This window comes from Muntiacus reevesi, chromosome 3, assembly GCF_963930625.1.
Source record: "Muntiacus reevesi chromosome 3, mMunRee1.1, whole genome shotgun sequence".
Classification (NCBI taxonomy): domain Eukaryota; kingdom Metazoa; phylum Chordata; class Mammalia; order Artiodactyla; family Cervidae; genus Muntiacus; species Muntiacus reevesi.
Window position 1 is genome coordinate 188037093 of NC_089251.1, and position 22643 is coordinate 188059735.

Below are 22643 nucleotides of genomic sequence, written 5' to 3' on the forward strand. Positions count from 1 at the left end.
AAATACTTCCCCTTATAGTAGTGATAGACAAATAAACTTTACAGCCTTGTTTGTCTCCAAAAATTTTAAATGCAGAAGTATAGAGCTCCACCATTGATTGAAATCGGGCAGTGATGCCAAAGGAAAATTCTTTCCCGCGGACTCTTACCAGGAGCCCAAGAAAGGGCAGTGCTGAACGCTTGTGTTCAGCCAACAAGCGAGAGTCATGGAGCTCTGTCTCCTTCCTCAGATGGTGCTGGCCAGCCTCTGCCTCACTCTTACCTGGTGTAAAGAAGGATATCACAGCAGGGGATAAAACACAAGTGCTGTGACTGCTTCAAGTGTTTGTGGAATGGTCATGGCAGCAGAAGATAATATGCAGTGGTCACTTGGTGGGTGATTGGTAGCCGTGGGCTGGCAGCACTAGGCTTTGTAAGAATGACAGGAAGCTTTATGGGAAATTCTACCCCATACCGGCTGCCACGAGCCAATGGCCCTGTCCTGCTCTCATCCAGGTGTTCACAGTCCCTGGAACTTGGACTCTGCGCCAAGTGGGTTATTCCTGTCCAGAGGGATATTCTTGGTGTCTCACTTAATTATCCCCCATGGTCAACTCAAAATTCTCTATCAAGAAGTTCTCCTCTTTTCAAGAGTTTGATAGCTCATATATTTTCTGGTGGCCTCTTGGCTCACATGATAAAGAATCTGCCTGCAGTGCAGGAGACCTGGGTTCCATCATTGGGTCGGGAAGATCTCCTGGAGAAAGAAATGGCAACCCACTCCAGTTTTCTTGCCTGGGGAATCCCATGGATAGAAAAGCCTGGCAAACCCCAGTCCATGGGGTCACAAAGAGTTGGACACGACTGAGCGACCAACTCCAACACTTTATTCAGTAGTTATCCTTATACTTTATTCTCAGGCACTTCTCTTTCTCTGCCTCTCAATCTCACAACACGAAACAAACAAACATCTTTTCTCTAAGGATTTTGCCTCTTCCAAGGCTTTTTATATTTCCCAATGAACAGTCCCTGGGTTTGCATGCAGTAAGTTTCCTTGTTGCTTTGTGGGTGTATTTGTGGGAGGATTTCCTAGGAAATCCTCATTTTCTAGGCTGTACTATCAATTTGTAACCTGGGGGTTGGATTGCAATTTAACTCTCCTTGAAGCCTTCACGGGGTTTCCAGGAGAGACCTTGTTATTTGCCCTCTTAGGAGAAAGCACAAAGGCAGTGTGTCTCCTCTCCCTAGCCGCCAGGGCATGCAGACAGGGTGGCGAAAGAAGGCAGGAGACTCCGCAGGCATGAGGCTCCCCGCAGTGTGGCGCTGCTCCCTTGATGGACAGCATTGTGTGGGATTTTCAGCAGTGGCTCCCGAAGCCCTTCCTGGGGCTGGCTCCCTGGTGTCATCACCCTCTTGCTGACAGCTGTGGGCATCTTGCCCACATGAAACCTTTCATCCGCCCACTCACTGGCAGTGACTTCCAAGGTTGTTGGTGATCTCCAACGTATCTTCCTTCAATAGCATGTTGCAATCAGAAGCCTGCTAACTTACGGGGTCAGACCAGCCTAGTTTCAAATCCCATCTACCACTTCCTAGCCATGGTTGGATTTGCTGCAGAATCCTTCGATCAGCTTTCTCATCTGTCGAATGGAAACAGTAACATTCACCTTATAGATTTGCCATAAATAGTAAGTGAAATATGTGAAATGACTCAATAGTGGCTGGTAGGTGAGTGAGTGAGTGAGTGAAGTCGCTCAGTCGTGTCCGACTCTTTGCAACCCGGTGGACTGTAGCCTATCAGGCTCCTCCGTCCATGGGGTTCTCCAGGCAAGAATACTGGAGTGGGTTGCCATTTAGGAGGTGCTAAATAAAAGACAGATGTTACTGTTATTGTTCCTAGAGTACTTTGTGAGCTTGGCAATGTGGTGTTGGTTTCAGCACTCGCTTTATATATAAAAAAGCACTTATTCTTTTAAAATTAATTATACTGGACTATAGTTGCTTTCCAATGCTGTGTTAGTGTGTGTTGTACAGAAAAGTGAATCAGCCTTGTGTATGCATATATCTCCTCTTTTTTGGATTTCCTTCCCATTTTGTTCACCACAGAGTACTGAGTACAGTTTCTTGAGCTATACGGTAGGTTCTCATTCGTTGTCTATTTTATGCATAAAAGTCACTTACTCTTAAAAGTTTCTTGTTTTTTCATTTTGAGAATTTTTGAAGTTATCTGAAGCTCCTTGAAGCACCTTCCAGCCTCACATACTCTGCCCGCATGCTCTCTAGCGCCCTCCTGTGGTGCCCCAGTGAAAGTCACTAGTTTCTGTGGCTGCCTTGCTGTGTGACGTAGTCCCACTATTTGCGACCCCATGGACTGTAGCCAACCAGCCTCCTCTGTCCATGGGATTCTCCAGGCAAGAATACTGGATTGGGTTGCCATGCCCTCCTCCAGGGAATTTTCCCAACCAAGGGATCAAACCCAGGTCTTCTGAATTGCTAGTGGATTCTTTACCTTCTGAACCATTAGGGAAGCCCAGGGTAGCTGCCTTGGGAGCAGCCCATCCTCACTTGCCCTTAGGGGCTTCTATCCAGAACCTACCTAATAGAGCTCAGTACAACCTACAGGGTTCGGCCTGAACTTAGAAGGCACATAGCAAAATCCTCACATGTGCCTGCATATTTAACTGAAGACATATTAGCAGTTCGCTGTCCCCCTTGGAGTACTGAGGCACCCAAATAAGTATACTCTCACCAAAAAAGTTCCTTCCCAGGTGGCTCAGTGGTAAAGAATCTCCCTGCCAGATGCAGGAGCTGCTGGAGACACAGGTTCGATCATTGGGTCGACCCAATGAGGAAATGGCAGCCCACTCCAATATTCTTGCGTGGAAAATCCCATGGACAGAGGAGCCTGGCAGGCTACAGTCTATGGGGTTGCAAAGAGCCAGACATGACTGAGCACACACACACACACACACACACACACACACACAAATCAAATTTGATATGGAAGCTACAATCTCAGAAAATCCTGGGCTGCCCTTCTGTGTCATTGTTATATATTATACAACCGTTTGAACAGTAACTGTCATTTTGAAGCAAAATAGCAAATAGTTTCTGTCTTGAGGGCATACAGTCCTCCAGAGATGAGTGCAAACACAGCTATCGTCAACTGCACAACAGTTACACAATTGAGAAAACTATTGCTTTGAAAAATCAGTGATCATTTATGCTGGTTTCACGCCTATCGGAGGGTGTTGCGGGGTGTTTTCCTGATTGCATCGTCCCCCTCACCCGTGCTTGTTTAGGTTGAGCCCGTGATCCAGCGAGGCCACGAGAGCCTGGTCCATCACATCCTGCTCTACCAGTGCAGCAGCGGCTTCAGTGACAGTGTCCTGGACGACGGGCACGAGTGCTACCACCCGAACATGCCCGATGCCTTCCTCACCTGTGAGACCGTCATTTTCGCCTGGGCCATAGGTGGAGAGGTGGGACCGCTGATTCCTGAGATGTAACAGAGTTAACTGATCACTTTTCCCCCTACGATTCTAACACTTCTAAGTAAAGCTCTATGTACTCTTTTTGATATGAGGGTGGGTTATTTTTCTTTCTACAGGAAATCATTCTTTCCTTAAGCCACTTTATTTGATCAACTATAGATGAATACAGTTGTAGAATGTTGAAATATCATTGAGAATGTTTGGTTTTTGAATGGAGTAGAGTTCTGAGGGACTTTCACCAAACACTGTGTCATGGAATTTTGCTTGTTTAGGGATTTTCCTATCCACCTCATGTTGGATTATCCCTTGGCACTCCATTAGATCCTCATTATGTGCTCCTGGAAGTCCATTATGACAATCCAACATATAAGGAAGGTGAGTAATTTTTTTATACATTCTACCTATGATTTTTAAAAGTTTTGTAACTTTTCCCTTTAAGAGTTAAACAGATTTCAAATAAAATAGCATTTAATGTTGTAAAAAAAATTAACCTATACATTTGTCATCCAAATTAGGATACCATTTAGAGTAGAAAAGGGCTCTATAAACAGTTACCCTGGGACAGCAGTCATTGGCCAGCAATGAGCCAGGCAAATGGGCACATGTGGTCACTGATCTTAAAAAGCCATTTGGACATTACTTACCAGAGAGTAGAAAAATCGACTTTTCCCTTTAGGGTGTAAATTAGTCTGAAATCCATGGTGCTTATGAAACATTTTCTTTCTAAAAGCACATACGAAAAGCTACCATTAGTCACACTAGAAAATATTAAGCATTTTGTTGTGTTGACACCGCAGTTGACACTGGTGTAATGTGATTTTGAAGTGAAGAGGGGCAAGTATTTACACCTGAATTTACTATGTAATATCCCAACACCAAAAACTTAGAGGATTCAGTATGAAATTATCAATAGAAGAAACTCAAGGTTATGATTTTACACTGATTTGTGCAATTTTTCAGCAAATGCTGAGCACCGCGGATGTGCTGGATCTGTGCTTAATGACATAATGTGCCCACCTTCAGGGATATTATAGTGTAGTGGGGAAGGCAAACAATAACATAATCACAACAATTAATACAAAATTATTTATATGCTAATTGACCCAACGGGTCAGTTCGCAGGTAGGTAAGTCTCTGTTGCAGAAAGGAGTCAGTTAGTTTCCAAGTGGGATGGATCTATGAAGTGTTTGGGGCCCACACTCTCCCTCCTCATGATAACCATCTCACAGCAAGAGATGTATCTTACCTTCCTCCCCACCATGCCTGTTGTTATGTTGTTCACATCGTAGATTCTTAATAATTGTTTGTTGATTATATGACTGATGAATTATTAAAAGACTGGTGATAAACTATAAAGTTAATTATTAATATTTTTCTCCATCACCACATGGTTTCCAGACCAAGTGGTTTTCACCTCTCTGTAAATGTTACTGAGCTTCACCTCAAAACAGTATCAAATAAAACTTCTGTTGAGTTACTCTATATTCTAATGAATGACTTGGAATTTTTATTTCTGTCTTCATGTTAGATAATTGTGGAATGTATCATTAGGTAATACAAACGTGTTTCCCATGGTACGCTCTGTCAGTTTCCTTTGTGAATCTGGATGTTGCCTTTCAGTAATCTTTGCTTGTATTCCTTTCCCTTGTGTGAGTTTAAGGAAAATCAATAAACCTATTTCAGCTGAATATGGGAAGCTTTTTCAAGTACTCAAGCTCACTTTTAATTTTTCTTGTCTAAATGCTCTTGTTCCAGGCTTAATAGATAATTCTGGACTGAGATTATTTTATACGGCAGATATAAGGAAATACGATGCTGGGGTGATTGAGGCTGGCCTCTGGGTAAGCCTCTTTCACACCATCCCTCCAGGCCTGCCCGACTTCCGGTCTGAGGGTCACTGCACCCTGGAATGCCTGGAAGAGGTATGGTGTGTCTGGGTCTGTGAGCTGCTTTTCCTAGATTAATCTATGCTTGTAGAAACTGTGTTTGGAAAATTCCAAGTTTATTACTAATCTCTTTCTTGTTGTCATGCTATAAAATGGTTGTTTACAATTTTAGCAAGACCTTCATTGCTGTTTAAAGTCCTGAAGCCTGCAGGAGTAGAAGTCCTGTGTTTTCCTTTCCCTTCCTTTGTTTCATATTGGACACTTCATTTTATCTTTTGCGGTTTCAACCTTTGTGTAGTCCCCTTTTGCTTTCTCAACTTTGTTTTTTAACGCATATTTGGTTTTTCCATAATTTTTTTTCATTTTTTCTCATTTTCTCTGATTTATAGCTACTGACCCTTCTTTAACCAAATAGCAAAAATAACTAATGTAAAATACATATTGGATAAGAGAAAACTATATATAAGTATTTTATAATGGCTGCTTCATTCATAGTTCTTTTTTTCTTGAATGAAAGTATTTCAACGTGGATCGTATTCTTTATAAATTATAGGATATTGTGGTTGTAGACAGTATCGAAGACTGGTAGAAGGGAAAGGTTATCTCTTCTGAATTATTTAGACCATGAATTAAATTGCCATGACATCATTCTCTAGCTGTAGGACTGTGAGCAATTCATTTAATTTAATTCTCCCAGTTCAATTTTCTTATCTGGAAAAGCAGGAGTAGATTCTCCTTTTAAGAGTTTCAATTTTCAAGCTACCAAAATACTGGGTTCTTTTTGCCAGAAACTTTAACTGTTTGCTCACCTCCTAAAAGAAGCAAAAAGAAAGATAATATGTAGACGTGATCAGTTGGTCCTCAGGAAACATTACTTCCTCTTCTTTCCTCCCAGCCAGGATTGCTTCACAAAGATAGGAATAAGTCAGGAAAAACCCGGATTATAAATGTCTGGCAGCTCATGTGTTCACGTGAATTGTGTTAGCTTTTCTTCTCAGTCGTCCCTCCAGCTCTGTTTTAAGGTGATCTGTCTGCGCTTGTTTGGAGACCTAACCAGCTCCCCCCTGTGTCTCCCGTAGGCTTTGGAAGCTGAAAAGCCAAGTGGCATCCACGTGTTTGCTGTTCTGCTCCACGCTCACCTGGCAGGCAGAGGCATCCGGCTGCGTCATTTTCGCAAAGGGGAGGAAATGAGATTACTCGCTTACGATGATGATTTTGACTTCAATTTCCAGGAGTTTCAGTACCTAAAAGAAGAACAAACAATCTTACCAGTATGAATGCTTTTATTCTTTATCACTGAATGTCATCAAAATCCTGAGACACATACCTGCTGAGAACTAGCCAGGTTTCTCCTGGTGTAATGAATTGCTCATCCCATCCATCCATAGCTTCAAAGCCACCCACCATGGCTGTTGCATAACCCTCACAGAATGTGTTTGATCTGTTCTCCAAAATTGAAACTTGTTTTTCTTACTATTCCCAGGGGCAACTCAAGTTGTTGATTTCAAAGGAAATAAAACTTAGGTTTTGTGCTCTAAGCATCATTTTTCTAGACTCCCCAGTTAATAATCCCTTGGCTTGCATTTCTGGTAATGGTAAGATCAGAAGTTTTGAAAGTTTCATTTCAATAAAAGTGAATATAAGATCATTTTTTCTTTTGACTAAGGTATTAGGACATAGCTAATTATATTACTGTGTGTAATCTGGCTGGCAACCATACTTGAGGTTCTGATGGAACAACACAGAGAGGAATCTTACACCTTCCAATGATGAACAATTTAAAAATATTATGATGCTTCATTTTGTCAATTTTTTTACTTTGACATTGAGCTCAATAGTTATACAAGTTCCTATCCTAGTTTTCTTCTTAAAAGTCAGATATTTATACTGTTTATGAAATGAGAGTAATAGCAATATCTTTTCTACATGCAGTAATTCCCTGGTATACTCTGGGAGTAGAAAGATGAAATTTGAGTGATCTCAAGATTCTTAAGGACTTCACTCCATTTTATGGTGTTGTCTGGTGTTGGGGCTCTCTAACCAGTTTTTTTGGGTTGTCTCAGAGTTCCTCAACTGATATGTTGTGAGAAGATATAAATGTTGAAATACTGATTCCTGGTCCCTCTGAATATCCAGGCAGCGAGGGCAAACCTGAGGGCTATTACCCAGAGCTTGCTGCTTCTGGTCTGTGAATAGCCTGTCCACTTACCTGACCGGGAGCCATAAAAAATTAGTTTCTTTTTGTGCAGTACTGTTCAAAAGGTTGAAAAGTACTGGAAAAAATAAGTTACTGGTAATTTGCCTCACAAGTCTGTTTTACGAAAATTGACTAAGGACCTTTAAAGTAAATAATGTAAATAAGAAGATAATCGCAGTAACTAGTATCTGTGGCCGACACTTAAGAAGTGTTTAATCTGTGCTAAGAACTAAATGTGTGTTCTGTCATTTAATTTCCTCACAACAGCTGTGTGAGATAAGTGCTATTTTTATCATTATTTTTTAGTTGAACAAATTGTGCCCAGATGATTCATTTATTTCCTTACCTAAGGTCATGCAGCTAGAACATTGTGGAGTCTGGCCTGAACAAAGAGAGCCTTATTTGTTTGTTTGCTTGCTTATTATGCTAGCAAACCTAGAATTTAATAGATCAAAAGTCTACTCTTGAGTCAAATGACTTAATGCATGCATTCATATAGCAGATTAAACTGTTGGCCTACAGATGTGTTAGATAAATAAAACAGCATGAAACTCCAGTCTGAAAGCTTCCACTTTTATGTTTTAGGGAGATAATCTAATTACTGAGTGTCGCTACAACACAAAAGATAGAGCCCGGATGACTTGGGTAAGAAGAATTTTATTATTAAAATTTATTTGTGGAGGGGGAGGAATAAACTTTGATTTTAGAACAGAAAAAAATAAAAAGTATTCCTATTTGGAAGCAAAATTCCTGACTATCTTGAACATGAAACATCGTAAAAGTGAAATCAGAGCTGTTTTAAGATTTTATCAGATTAACTAATGATATTATGGTAATATTTGCAGTGCAATTTATTGACTCTTTGATGAAAAGCTATCCTTAATCTTTCAGTTTTTCCTCACCGAATATTATTAATAAAAGACCTGTGGTTACTAATGACCATGCACATGAGTCTGGACTTAGATGAATCAAAACTTCAAAAAGAAATGAATTCCATGACCTTAGGGCTTCTGACCCAAAGAGAAATCTGGTTCCAGCAGATTTACTGGGGAGTTCTGCCAAACATTCAAGAAATAAATCACTCATGTCTTCCTCAGCCTCTTCCAGGGAACACACAAAAAAATGGGGAAACGCTTTCTACCAACTCATTTTATGAAGTTAGCATAATCTTAGTACTGAAGCTTGACATGGGCAGTACAAGAAAGGTCAACAACACCCACCAGACAGAAGGCACTTTGATAATGTATTGACAAACCGAATCTCTCACTATATAAAAATGTAAGTTAGGACTGGTTTGGGTATAACTAAGTGATGTAAAATAGGTTTGAATTAGAAGATACATTAATGCCATTACACATGAAGAGATTGAAGGAAAAAGACTTATGATTACCTCAATCAGAGCAGAAGAAGCACTCATAAAATTATCAGTCATGGGGGTAAAAAAGGACATTTATCAAACTAAGAATAAGAGAGAATTTCCTTAACCAGCTAAAGACTAGCTGTGAAAAATCTAGAGCAGTTATCAAGCCAAATGAAATGCTAGAAGTAGTTCTTTAAAATCAGGAAGAAAACAAGGATATTTATTATCACTGGTTTTATTCATTATCATAGTAGAAAAGAAATAAAATGAAATATAAAGATCAGAAAGGAGGAAGCAAAGAAGTAAAACACATTATTCACAGATATTGTCATTTTCCACATCAAAAACCTCCCCCAAATTGGTATACCTAAAGTTAGTTATATTTTAGTATGCAGTAAACTATCTCAATAAAATGTAATTTAAGACTATAAATTCTATAGAAATAAAATAACATTAGGTGTGTTTGATCTCTGTGAAGAAAATTATTAGTTTTTAAGACATTAAAGATCACTTAAAAGATTGAGAGACTGTTCATGGATAGAAGGCTTGGGGGGAAAAATACAAGATAATCCTTCTTTATAAATTGGTTTATAAATTTGATATAATTCATAAAGATTTTATTATTTGGGTTTTGGTGTCTAACCAAGAACTCTTCCCTTAGCCAAAGGTTTAATCCTATTTAAAAAATTTTTTTTCTAAAAATTTTGCAACTTTAGCTTTTACATGGAGCAAGTTAATTATAAAATCTACATAAAAGAGCAAAGGGTTAAGAATTGGCAAGACACTACTAAAAGAATAAGATGAGAAACAAATTACTAGGTATGAAAACTTACTTTCAAGTATGGTGACTAATAGTGTAGTTTGGGTCCAGAGTTAGAACAGTGGAATGGAATAGAGTTTCTGGAAACTTCAAACCCCCTGTATGGAAACTTGGTTTAAGATAGAAATTGGCATTCAGGTAAGTGGGGCAGGATGGACTTTTCACTAAGAATTGCTGGTACAGTTGCCAGATGGCAAAAATAAAATTGCATCTTCATCTCCCACAATTCACACAAAAATAATTTCCAGGTAAATTAAGTATTAAAATGTGAAGAAAAAAATTTTTTAAATCATTAGAAGTAAATATATATATAAATAAATATATATATGAGATTATATATATATATATATATAACTTTATGACTTTGGAGTAGGTAGGAACTTCTTAAAATATGAAATGTACAAACTCTAAATTAGAAGATTGATAAGTCTGTCTACTTTAACACTTTTGGTCACTTCAAAAACACTATTAGGTGAAAAGATAAGTTTTAAACTGAAAAAAAAAATTGCAACACATAAAGCATCAGTATCCAACATTTAAAATAAATTCTATAAATCCATAAGACAAGCATAAGACAAACATACAACAGAAAATAAGCAAAGTGTGTCCTTCACCGGATGTTGCTGTTGATATCAGGGGATGGTTCACTTAAAGTCATACTGTCTTCAGTGGCAGCCAGCAACCAATGACTGGTTGATGTGAGAATGCAAAAGCTTGATTCCCTTCCTACAATTTGGTGTAACTCTGAGTAACCATCCAAGCTCAAGGGTAGATTAAATATATTTACTGAGATGTCAGTTGCAGCCTCATTTGTAGATCAGCTTCTCCTTTTACCCAATCCTTCATCAAGTGCAAGGCATGATGTTTTGCAATTTGTAAAATCATTGCATATTAGCCACTACGCTACATTAATGTATAGCTATGAACACTACTACTATATTTTTCATCTTCACTTTTGAAGGACAGAGGATTTGCTGGATACAGAATTCTTGAATAATTTCTTTTTCTGGAGCACTTGAATATGTAATCCTAATATCGTTACTTCCATCATTTGTGATAAAATGTCAGTTGTCCATTGTATTGTTGATCTCTGTATGCAGTGTATCATTTTACTTTGCACTTTTGAGATTTTCTTTTTGTCTTTGGCTTTCAGCAATGTGACTGTAAGGTGTCTAGGTATGACTCACTTCATAATTGTCTTTGGCGTTTGTTGGACTTCTTGGGTCTGTAAGTTATACTTTTCACTAAATTTGTGAGGATTTCCACCATTTTTTTCAAATAGTTTTTTCTACTCTTTTTTCCTCTTCCTTCTCATTCTGGGCCTTCGGTTGCATGAAGTGAAAGTGAAAGTCGCTCAGTTGTGTCCGACTCTTTGTGACCTCATGGACTGTAAAGTCCATGGAGTTCTCCAGGCCAGAATACTGGAGCGGGTAGCCTTTCCCTTCTCCAGGGCATCTTCCCAAGCCAACGATCGAACCCAGGTCTCCCGCATTGCAGGAGGATTCTTTACCATCTGAGCCACAAAAGAAGCCCAAGAATACTAGAGTGGGTAGCGTATCCCTTCTCCAGCGTATCTTACCATTCCAGGAATCAAACCAGGGTCTCCTGCATTGCAGGTGGATTCTTTACCAACTGAGCTATCAGGGAAGCCCATTTTGGTTGCATACATGGAATATTTAATATTGTCTTATAGCTATTACTTTAGTTTTTCTCTCTCTGTTCTTTGAGTTGGGAGATTTCTAGCGATCAGTCTTCAAGTTCATTGCTTCCTTCCTCTGCCATCTAAAGTTGCTGTTGAGCTCATCCTGTGAACTTTTAATTAAGTTATAGTATCTTTCAAATCTAGAATTTCTATTTGGTTCTTTTTTGTGTGTTTTCCTTTCTCTGATGGTATTCCTTATTTTTTTTTAACTCGTTTTTATTTTATTTATCCTTAATTGAACATCTTTCTTTAGCTCTTTAAACATGTGTATGTCTATTTTTCAGTCTTTGCTAAATCCAGCGTCTATATCCTTCACAATAAATTTCTACTTCTGAATAGAGGTCATAGTTTCCTGTTTGTTTTCATGTTTAATAACTTCTGGTTGAAAATTTGACATTGTAGATAATATATGGTAGCAATTCCAGATTCTGTTCTTTGGAGGATCTTTGATCTTTTTTTAAATTAGTCCATTATTTATATTTAGATTCAAAGTGTGTAATATGTTTCCCCTGTGGTATGCAGATGCTGATATTTATGACAACAAGATTATAGAAAATTCAATGCTGTCAGGCGAAGATTCCAGCATGCTGACTGATTGGTATCATGTTGCTAAACATCCTCCGAAACGTTCACTATAGTGAGACTTTACACCATATTAACTTTGAGGAGATTATTAGGTTCTTTAAGAAAGATAACTTTTAAGGAGTTGGAAATATTTAAAAAGTGCTACGATCTTTTTGAAAACCAAATTGTCATTTAGGTGATTATTTTTCAGCTTTAAGATGGGTTACATTTCAATATTGGAAGAAACTGTGTAACATTTGTGGTTTGTGTGCTATGAGTATCAGAGTTGGTGGAACATATACTTTTCTAAATAAAATACCTCCATTTTCAGGGAGGATTAAGCACCAGGAATGAAATGTGTCTCTCATACCTTCTTTATTACCCAAGAATTAATCTTACTCGATGTGCAAGTATCCCAGACATCATGGAGCAACTTCAGTTCATTGGTGTTAAGGAGATCTACAGGCCAGTCACGTAAGTAGTCAATGGATTTCATGATAGGGGTAAGGCTGGGCTTTATTTTCATTTATTTCATTTCACCATGTTATGGGATTTCTGTATGTGCTGTTCTATTTGATTATTTTCAGCTGACAGTCCAGGTGAGCATCTTGATTGCTATGTCCAGGGTCTTTAAGACTACTCTTAGATTCACTAGTTTTCTAGGAAGACCTGAAGGATTCAGCAGCTAATTATATTCATGGCTAACATATATTACAGTGAAAGACTGTAAAAAATGAACCAGAGGAAAAAGTACACGAGGCAAAACCCACAGGAAGCCAGATGCCAGTCTCCAAGGCGAGCTTTCAAGAAACCCCGCCCAGGGGAGCCTCACAGAATGTGCTTAATTCCACCAGCAGCAACTTATGAGAACACACATGAAGTGTTGTCCACTGCAGAAGCTCATTAGAGACTCAGAACTCAGAGCTTTCATTGGGGGCTGGTCACATAGGTGCCCTCTGCTTGGCAAATACCAAGATTCCAGGCTCCCAGAAGGAAAGCAAGTATTCAACATAAGCAGCCTCATTTGTACAGACAGTCTAGGTATGGTAAATTATGCTTATCATTTAGAGAAAGTTTTATGTTAGTGCAGAAAATTGTTGGCTATTTAAGTTCCCTGATGCCAGCCAAAGGTCAGCCTTCCAAGCAGGTGTTCCTAAGGATGTCAGACTCAGGCTTGCTGTGTTAATCCTTTCTGCACAGTTGTGTATGATAGGAATGACTTATGGCAAAATAATAAGCAAGATAAATATTATTCTTGCTCCCTTGAGATTGTATATTAGAGAGGGTAAGAAGTAATAAGCAAATATACATATAAAATTTCAGATATTAAAAGATGTTATGAACATAATTGAGACAATGAAGGAAGTGTGTTGTTCTCAGCTGGATGGTGAGAGCTTATCTGGGGAGTTGTCTGAGTCCCTTCTGCTTTAACTACCACAGACAGGGTAGCTTGAAAACAGTAGAAATTTACCTCTCACTGATCTGGAGGTTGAGAAGTCCAGGATCAAGGTTCTGCAGATTCAGTGCCTGCTGAGGACCCAGACAGCCATCTTATCACAGTGATCTCCCATGGCAGAAAGCTCAGGGGAGCTTTCTCAAGCTGCTTCTGTAAGGACACTAATCCTGTTTATGAGGACAGACTCTTCCAAGAGCCCCACCTCCTAATAACATCACCTTGGGTGTTAGGATTTCAACATGTGAATTTGTGGGGTGGGGTGGGGACAAAAATATTCAGTCAATATCAGACGGTGATGTTTGAACAGAGACCTAAGTGTTGAGGAGCCAGTCATGGAAAGATCTACAAGTATGCTCTGCAGAGAGAAAAGCCAGTGTAACAGGTGGTGAGTATGAGGCCAGCATGTTCAAAGAACAGCAAGAAGGTGAGTTTGGCTGAAGCAGAGGGAGATAGGGTGGGCAATAAGTGGGACGTATAAGAGCAAGTGGGACCAGACAGTGTAGGACTTTATAGGCAACATAAGAACTTTGGGTGTTAAATGCAAAGAGAAGCTATTATAGGGTATGGTGCATGTGTGCTCAGTTCTTTGGTCGTGTCCAACTCTTTGCAACCTCATGGACTGTAGCCCACTAGGCTTTTCTATCCATGGAATTTTCCAGACAAGAATACTGAAGTGGGTTGCCATTTCCTACTCCAGGGAATCGCCACAACCCAGGGACTGAACCTGAATCTCTTTTGTCTCCTACATTGGCAGGCAGATTCTCTACCATTGTACCACCTGGGAAGCCCTCTTATAGGATCAGTTTAGTCGCTCAGTTGTGTCCAACTCTTTGTGAACCGATGCACTGCAGCACGCCAGGCTTCCCTGTTCATCGCTAACTCCCGGAGCTTGTTCAAACTCCCGTCCATCGAGTCAGTGATACCATCCAACCATCTCATCCTCTGTCATCCCCTTCTCTTCCTGCCTTCAATCTTTCCCAGCATCAGGGTCTTTTCTGATGAGTCAGTTCTTTGCATCAAGTGGTCAAAGTATTAGAGTTTCAACTTCAGCATTGGTCTTTCCAATGAATATTCAGGACTGATTTCCTTTAGGATTGACTGGTTTGATCTCCTTTCAGTTCAAGGGACTCTCAAGAGTCCCATTATAGGATATAGATATTCAAAAGGTTAATTTAGTCATTATGTTGAGAAAAGACTCTAGGAGGGCAAGATTAGAAATAATATAATCAACCAGGAAATTTGTGATTGTCCAGTTGAAAGGTGAGGGTGCCTTAGACCAGGATGGTGCCAGTAAAATTGGTGAGAAATGGTTCCAATCAGATTACCTTTTGAAGGTAGCCCTCACTGGACTTATTAACTGCATCCCTGGGAAATGGTGAGGGAAAGAGAAGAGTAAAGGAAAAATAATGATGTCTGAATGGTGCAGGGAAACATGTTTGAAAAAGAAATTGAGAATTATTATTAAGTTTGATATAGAAAAAAAGGATTTTATCCATTCTTTGCAGTACCACAAAGAAGAATTAGGATGGCTGGTGGAAAGTTTGAAGTGTAGATTTTATTTTTATGCAAGGAAGAATCTTCTAATGATTCAGATTTTTCAAAATTAATCAGTCAGTTACAAAAGGACTGATGTAATTAGGCAAAAGAGACACATAGATTTTTGAGGGGGTGTATTTAAGGAAAGATTAAATAAACACTTAATGAGGATGTGGTAAAAACATAGATCAGAATGAGAATATAATTATGGCCTACTTTGTGTTCCAAAATTTTATAGGGATTATAAATTAGAAACTGCAAACACTCTTCTTTTTAAATTAAACCCACTATTCATAGATATGTTCTACTGAGTTCCTATTCAGTCAACCCAATGACCACCATGTCAGAGGTCTGTATCTGCTAAAATACAAATAACAAAATGCTGGTGTAAACTAGGTTGTAGCTTCTGAAGTATTTTCACGTACGTAATTTCACTTAGTTTATTTTCACACAGTTTTATTAGGTAGAGCAGTATTTGCAGTCCCAGTTCAGAGAAGGAAATGGAAACTAAAGATTAAGAATCTGTTCAACTTCATAGATTACATAATTAATGGAGGAGGTGAAATTTGTATTGTTGTTGCTATATATGTGCCTTTTTGTTCACAAAACTACATTATGAACAAATAAAATGTCAATAAAAATCACAACGGGCATAAAATGTCACTCTAGAAGCACTAGGATGTAGTCTTGTTTTTAAAATATCGAGATTGTATGTTTCTCGCATTGGTGTCTAGTCACTTCAATCACGTCCGACTCTTGGGTACCCTATGGATCGTAGGCCACCAAGCTCATTTGTCCATTGGATTTTCCAGGCAGTAATATGGAGTGGGTCACCATTTACTTCTCCGAGGAATCTTCGGGACCCAGGGATCGAACCCAGGTCTCCTGCGTTACAGGCATTCTTTACCATCTGAGCCACCAGGGAAGCCCATATTGCTTCTTGCTAAGACTTAATGGGCTTCCCTGATGGGTCAGACTGTTAAGGAGTCCGGCTGCAATGTGGGGGACCTGGGTTCAGTCCCCGGGTTGGGAAGATCCCCTGGAGGAGGGTGTGGCAATCCTCTTTAGTTCTCTTGCCTGGAGAATCCCAGGGACAGAGGAGCTTGGCAGGCGAGTCCATGGGGTTGCAGAGTCGGACATGACTGAGAACAGCACAGCAAGACTTAAATAGCTTTGTTTTTTCCCCATTAGAATATTTTTAACGTATTGACTGGAAAATTCCTAATCAAGAGAACATTGGAGAGAATGTTAGATGAACACTCAAAGCTGTGTATTTACAAGATGAACAAACTGCATGCTGTGATCCAGTTATTTTCTTTTCTGCTCAGCTTGTATAAAGCCTCTGAAAATGCCTATCTCTGTGTCGCAACAAGCTTTGTCTGTGTCCACTGGTTTGATCTCCTCCAGGAAATACTGAAGTTGGGATTTTCGTTACTTAGGGAGAATTGCTTCGCAGAACAAGACTAGTTTTGAGATGTCATTGCCCACATAAAACATTTAACTACATGTTTGAGTACATTTATTCTACAAAAATATGAATGAAAAATAACCTCTGTTATAAATACATGTTTGGACTTTAAATCAGACTTTTAAGTTTAGTTCATCATCATACTGACATAAATATTATTAAAGGCCAAATCAATAAGGTACTGGCAAAAAGAAAGAAAGAAAGGGTTTTGGGTGCTTTTTTTTTGTTTTGCTTATGAATATATTGCTAATTTGGTTTTAGGATACAGTATTAAACAGAAATATCATATAACATATAACCTAGAATCTTCTATTTTTGCTTTTAATGTAAGGGCTATTTAGGTGCCCCATTTTATTTTAAGGATTCTGTAGCAATTCTAGGATCAGAGGACACATTGGTAGAAAAACAGAGACATGTACATCCTGTCTCAAGATTTATCTGTTGTGGAGGGTGCAGTTTTCCTCTGCTTTCTACAGAGCTGGCAAGGCTTAAGGAAAAACAAAACCTCCCAAAGATCAGATAACAGAATAGATAATGAGTTTAGATAAATGTGTGTTCCCTGCTGGACGATACATCAACACTCTCCATGTGGTTCCAGTGAGGTTTCTGTGATGGAAAGTTTCTGCTTCATTTGTTCTGTTTCTTTAAAAAAAAATCAGGAGAGGTGATTTTTCTATTCTCTGCAGGAAAAAAAAAAAAAATCACTTCATGTTGATAAGGTGTTAAAATCACATAGGCTTATTATAGAGCATTTAGGTAATGCAGAAAAAGGTTTTAAAAAAGAGGACACAACCTATTACTCCAAATTCTGTTAGAAATAAATAACACTGACATTAATTTAATGTCATTGGAGACATCTTTCTTATAGGTATTGACGCAAAGACGAATAGGTCAGGGCTGTGAAAGTCTCTGTCATGTCCAGCCCTTTGCAACCCCACAGACTATATATATAGTCCATGGAATTCTCCAGGCAAGAATATTGTAAAGCCCAGGTCAGTGTTAGAAAGATTATAATTTGTGTACTGCTTTAAACAAAAATATTAAAATTTAATTTTGTTTAAATTTATCAGAAGACTAAATTAAAATTGAATAATTGTTGAATAAATAAACATTGCTGTTGTTTTTAATGACAAGAAATAATCTTATGTAAAGGAGCTCTCAGATGCTGAGAAAATGGAGCATAAAAGATATTAACACTTTTTTAAACACTGTATTTCAGTTTTAGATCATAAAAATGAGAACATTCACACTTTCACATTTTTCTCCAAACCTCCCTTTTTGTACCTCCAAATATTTATTATTTATATTAGAATTTTTGTATTCTCAAGATTTTTAATTTTCACCTCTAATTCTGAAACATAATTTCCATAATATTTATTGCAGCTTTTATAGATTCCATGATAATTCCTAATCTTCATATGATTTCTGCATTTCTAGGTTCTTTGATTCCTCAGGATTTTGTCCTCAGTTACTTAATCGAGAAGGGCTTCCACATGCTTTATGTCCTTTATGTTTGAAATTTTCTGCATTTATATTTCTGCAGCATTTGGTTGGATATAGTAATTGGGAATCATAGCCCACCTCCCCCTCTTTCAGAGAGGTCTTTGGATAAATGGGCTCATTCTTCCTCTGCCTGTAGAATTTGTAAGTTCAGTTGAACATATTTCAGTGTTGAGTATATGAATCAATTTCTGGAAATACAAAGTGTTTTACATATTTACATATATAAATATTTACATATTTTCTGGAAATATATATATTCACTTCTTTTTTTCATAACAATGAAATTTTCTTATGTCTATGAACTTTTTTCTATTTGAGATTTTTGTCAAGAGTTTCCCTCTAATTTTTCAGAAATACTCTTCTGCCGCTTGCTTTTTTTTTTTTTAAACATACTTGATGCTAAATTTGTTTTGTTTAAAATTTATTTCCTTTGGTCCATCTCCTTTTTCATCTCATTCTGTTGTTTTATCATCCTGTATTTGAGCTCTTGTTTAATCGCATTCATGTTCTTATTAAATAAACATAGCATGAAGCACTTGTGGAAATTCTCTCGAGTATAATTAGTTTATGTCATCTTCTAGAATAGATTTTTTATCTCTCTCTCTCTCTTTTTTTTTTTTTGGTCTTCACTGGATATTGTAATAATTGAAATGTGATATTATTTCCTTTCACCCTAAGTTTCATGGTTGTTTGGCCATTTCTTCTTTTGCTGAGCCAGTTCTGTTTAAAACTTCTCTTTGGTAAAACATAGGTTAGGTTTTGACTACTTTCTAAGCAAATTTGAGAGTAGTTTGCTTTCTCTCCACACCACAGTTTGAGATTTGGGTGATATATATATATATATGTATTTTTTTTTTTTTGGACAGGATATATTTTATGTGGGCTTCCCTTGTGGCTCAGCTGGTAAAGAATCCGCCTGCAATGCAGGTAGACCTGGGTTTGATCCCTGGGTTGGGAAGATCCCCTGGAGAAGGGAAAGGCTACCCACTCCAGTGTCCTGGCCTGGAGAATTCCATGGACTGCATAGGCTACGGGATCGCAAAGAGTCAGACACGACTGGGCGAATTATATTTGTCCACTTGTTGATATTTTATGTACTTTCTCTTCTATATTTTGAGGGTAAAGGGCTGTGTGTGCAGAGGTGTAGCTGTTCTCTATATTATAATAAGGCGGTTATTCCTTCCTCAGATTTTATTAAAAATCTATTAGAGGATGTTTTCTAACTGGTTGGAGCTGACTGCCTTTCAGTGGAGGAATGTCCCAGGCCTTATGATGTCAGTCTGCCAAACCTGTTACAGCTCACAAGCCTCTGCTTCTGCCAGGGAGACTCAGCTGCGCTTGGTCCTTCCAAGTGTTCATTTGCTCAGAGAGCCTGCAGAGGGTTAGGAGCTGTGCCTCGTTAAGTCAGATTTCCTGGTCTCCTTCTTTAACCATCTGATTGGTAAAGTATAGGTTGTGTCTTTTTTGTCTGTTTGTTGATACGTTTTATTTCTTGTTATTTATTTATTTGGGTCAAATTGCTTGAGATAGAGCTTACCTCCAGTTAAATGCCCCTTTGTTAAGTATGGGCTTCCCAGGCGGCTCAGTGGTAAAGAACTCACCGGCCAGCACAGGAGATGCAGGAGACGTGGGTTCGATCCCCGGGTAGGAAAGATGCTCTCGAGGAGGAAGTGGCAACCCACTCCAGTGTGCTTGCCTGGGACCTCCCATGGACAGAGGAGAGGGTGGGATCAGTTCCTGGGGTCGCGAGAGAGTCAGACAAGACCGCGCACCGGGGCAGGCACGCGTGCTAAGTATGCAGCTAGAAAGTTCTCTCGGATGTGTCCCCTGTTTAACCCCATCACAGAGGAGCTCTAGGGCGTTTGCATCACCGCTGAGACTCCTGCCACACCTCTGGGGACACCCACCTCCGCACACAGCCCCAGGAAAGCAGGAACCTGCTTTGTGTCACTCTCTGATCGTCTCCAGACTTTATGAAAATAGGATCATATGGTATATACTCATCTGTGCCTGGCTGCCTCACCTCAGAATGCTTTTGAGATTCGCCTACACTGAAATCCATCTACACATACATATGAATGTATGTATTTGTGTGTATCTATGTGTATCATCAATCCACTCCTCTTGATTGCTGAGTAGTATTCCCCAGTGTGTATATACCTGAAATTTCATTTGTCTGTTCACTAGTTGAAAGACATTTGGATTGTTTCCAGTTTGTGGCAATTATGAAGCAAGCTGCTATAAATATTATTGTATTCATCTTTGGATGGACATATGTTTTCAATATCTGCTTTAATCCCTAGTGGTGGGATTCTTGGATTGTACACTAAGTCTGTGTTTACAGCATTGAGACTCTCAAATGTTCTCCCAAACAGCCTACCTTTCTACATTCTCACTGATAACCTGTAAGATTTCCTACTACTTAATCTTCCCAGTGTTCTTTGTATTTTCTTGATTTTGAATTTCAGCTATTGTAATGTGTATGCAGTGGTATCTTACTGTAGTTTTATTTTCCATTTCCCCTGTGACAGATGATATCAAGCCTCCTTTCACATGCTGATTAATCATTGATACATGTTCCTTTTTAATTGTTCAAATTCTTGTCCATTTAACTGAGTTTTTTTTTTTTTTATTATTGAGTTGTCAGAGTTCTTTATAATTGCAAAGAGTTTTTATACTTTAGATATAAATTCTTAGTCAGGTGTATGTTTGCAAATAATTTTTTTTCTGGTCTATGACTTGATTTTAATTTTTTAGCTGCATTTTTCTGCAGTCCATTGTATTATTTTTGGCTTGTTTTGTGTTTTTGATATCCCATGTAAGAAACTGTCGCCTGCCCAAGGTTGTGAAGATTTTCTCTCTTTTTTTTTTCCTAAAAGTTTTATAGTTTTAACATTAGGCTGAAGATCCATTTTGAATAATTTTCTGTTTGTTGAATTTTCTGAGGTTCATTGTATTTCATACAGACATCAAGTTGTACAAGAACTGTTTGATGAAAAAAGTTACTTTTTTCCTAAATAATTACTCTGAAATGTTTGTTGCAAATCCTTTCACCATACATTGCCAATTTCTGGACTCTGAGTTCTGTTCATTGTGGTACATGTTTCAGTTCAATTCAGTTCAGTTCAGTCGCTCAGTCGTGTCCGACTCTTTGCGACCCCGTGAATCGCAGCACGCCAGGCCTCCCTGGTACATGTTTAGCTTTACTATAATACCACACAATTATTATTATTGCTTTATAGTAAATCTTGAAGTGAGTGTGTAAATCCCCAAAGTTTGCCATTTTTTTCTTTTTCCAAAGTTATTTTGGACAGTCTTAAAGTTTATTTCATTTCTGTACATTTTTAAATCAATTAGCCAATTAAATTAAGCTTATAAAGGAAAATTGCTCATCAATATTAAAGCCTTTATTTTTGTCAACTACAGTGATATATAAATAATACCCTCCAATTTATATGTGGATCTGGGTAGTTATTTAGACACTGCCCAGATGTGCAGAAATGTAATAGTTTTACTTTCTAGAGCATTCCTAAATTTCTAATAACTTAAGTCCCAGTCCCAGTGAGAGCAGAACTTACTACCTGAACATTATCTATTTCTGGTTTAGATTGCAGTCTTTTAAGGAAAAATATTTAGGATAAATATTTACTTTTTCAGGATTACTCCTCATTCTGCCTTTTCCTTCTCTTCTTTCCAGTGGTAATCAGCAAGTGTGGTGTAGGACAGGCTGGAAGGTTAGGAAGCTTGTTAGTGTGGTGTTATAAAGTAGGATCCTGAACAAATTTAGTAGGAAGGGAAAGGAGACAATAAAAATGGTCATGACACTCTCCTCCCCACCCAGCCTGTCCCGCTGGTTCCAATAAAGTGTTCATTGGGCTTGCCCTTTTTAAAAATCCTTTTCTACATAATTATAATAAGTAAACAAATGTGTTTATACCTCTTCTGTAACTTTATACTGTGAAATCTCAAACAGATGCTAATTTGCTAATTTGTTCTAGCGGTAAAACTTTTTTTTAAGGTTTCCTCTATGTAATATACAATACATAAAGAACCCACCAGCCAATGCGGGAGACATAAGAGACGTGGGTTCGATCTCTAGGTCAGGAAGATCCCCTGGAAGAGGGCATGGCAACCCACTCCAGTATTCTTGCGTGGAGAATCCCATGGACAGAGGAGCCTGGCGGGCTACAGTCCACGGGGCGGCGAAGACTCAGACAGGACTGGAGTGACTTGCACACGCGCGTTCACTCTTCACTAGTAAAGCTGCAGAATAGGGAGTTAGCAGAGATTCCAGTGCCCCCTTGTGGTGGTTTAGGAGATTACAGGCTGATGATCTCCGCTCCCTGCTACCCGCCCGGCATTTTCCTGGTTATAAAGTAGATTTTTCCTTTTCTCAAGGCAAATACCTTATCTCCTTGAAAAGTAAATTTTCTTTTTAGTATTTGACTTAAAGTTATTTTATATTTAATTAAACTTAGCTACTTTTGGGAGGCTGTAGCTGCTTCAGTTGTGTCTGACTCTTTGTGACCCCCATGGACTATAGCCCACCAGGCTCCTCTGTCCACGGAATTTCCCAGGCAAGAATACTGGAGTGGGTTGTCATTTCCTTCTCCAGGGGATTTTCCCGATCCAGGGATGGAACAAGCATCTCCTGCATTGGCAGGCGAGTTCTTTACCAC

At 38.7% G+C, this 22643-nt stretch overlaps 1 protein-coding gene and 1 long non-coding RNA gene across 3 annotated transcripts in view; one reads left to right on the forward strand and one right to left on the reverse strand.

Annotated features, from left to right (window-relative positions):
• MOXD1 (monooxygenase DBH like 1) overlaps window positions 1–22643 on the forward strand; it is an 87908-nt gene that overhangs the window by 61741 nt on the left and 3524 nt on the right. Inside the window, exons 5-10 of the mRNA XM_065927791.1 lie at window positions 3281–3460; window positions 3745–3847; window positions 5228–5394; window positions 6438–6629; window positions 8141–8200; window positions 12333–12475. Of these exons, the coding sequence (XP_065783863.1) occupies window positions 3281–3460; window positions 3745–3847; window positions 5228–5394; window positions 6438–6629; window positions 8141–8200; window positions 12333–12475 (845 nt within the window). The remainder of the gene's footprint in view (window positions 1–3280; window positions 3461–3744; window positions 3848–5227; window positions 5395–6437; window positions 6630–8140; window positions 8201–12332; window positions 12476–22643) is intronic.
• Window positions 925–22113, reverse strand: LOC136163359 (uncharacterized). Of its 2 annotated transcripts, none has more exons than XR_010662228.1 (5): window positions 22021–22113; window positions 21614–21691; window positions 6498–6602; window positions 4117–4195; window positions 925–1618 (listed from the first exon to the last, which is right to left on the reverse strand). It is a non-coding gene; the product is annotated as an uncharacterized lncRNA (long non-coding RNA). The 2 variants fall into 2 exon arrangements; XR_010662227.1 differs by lacking the exon at window positions 925–1618 and adding an exon at window positions 3342–3476.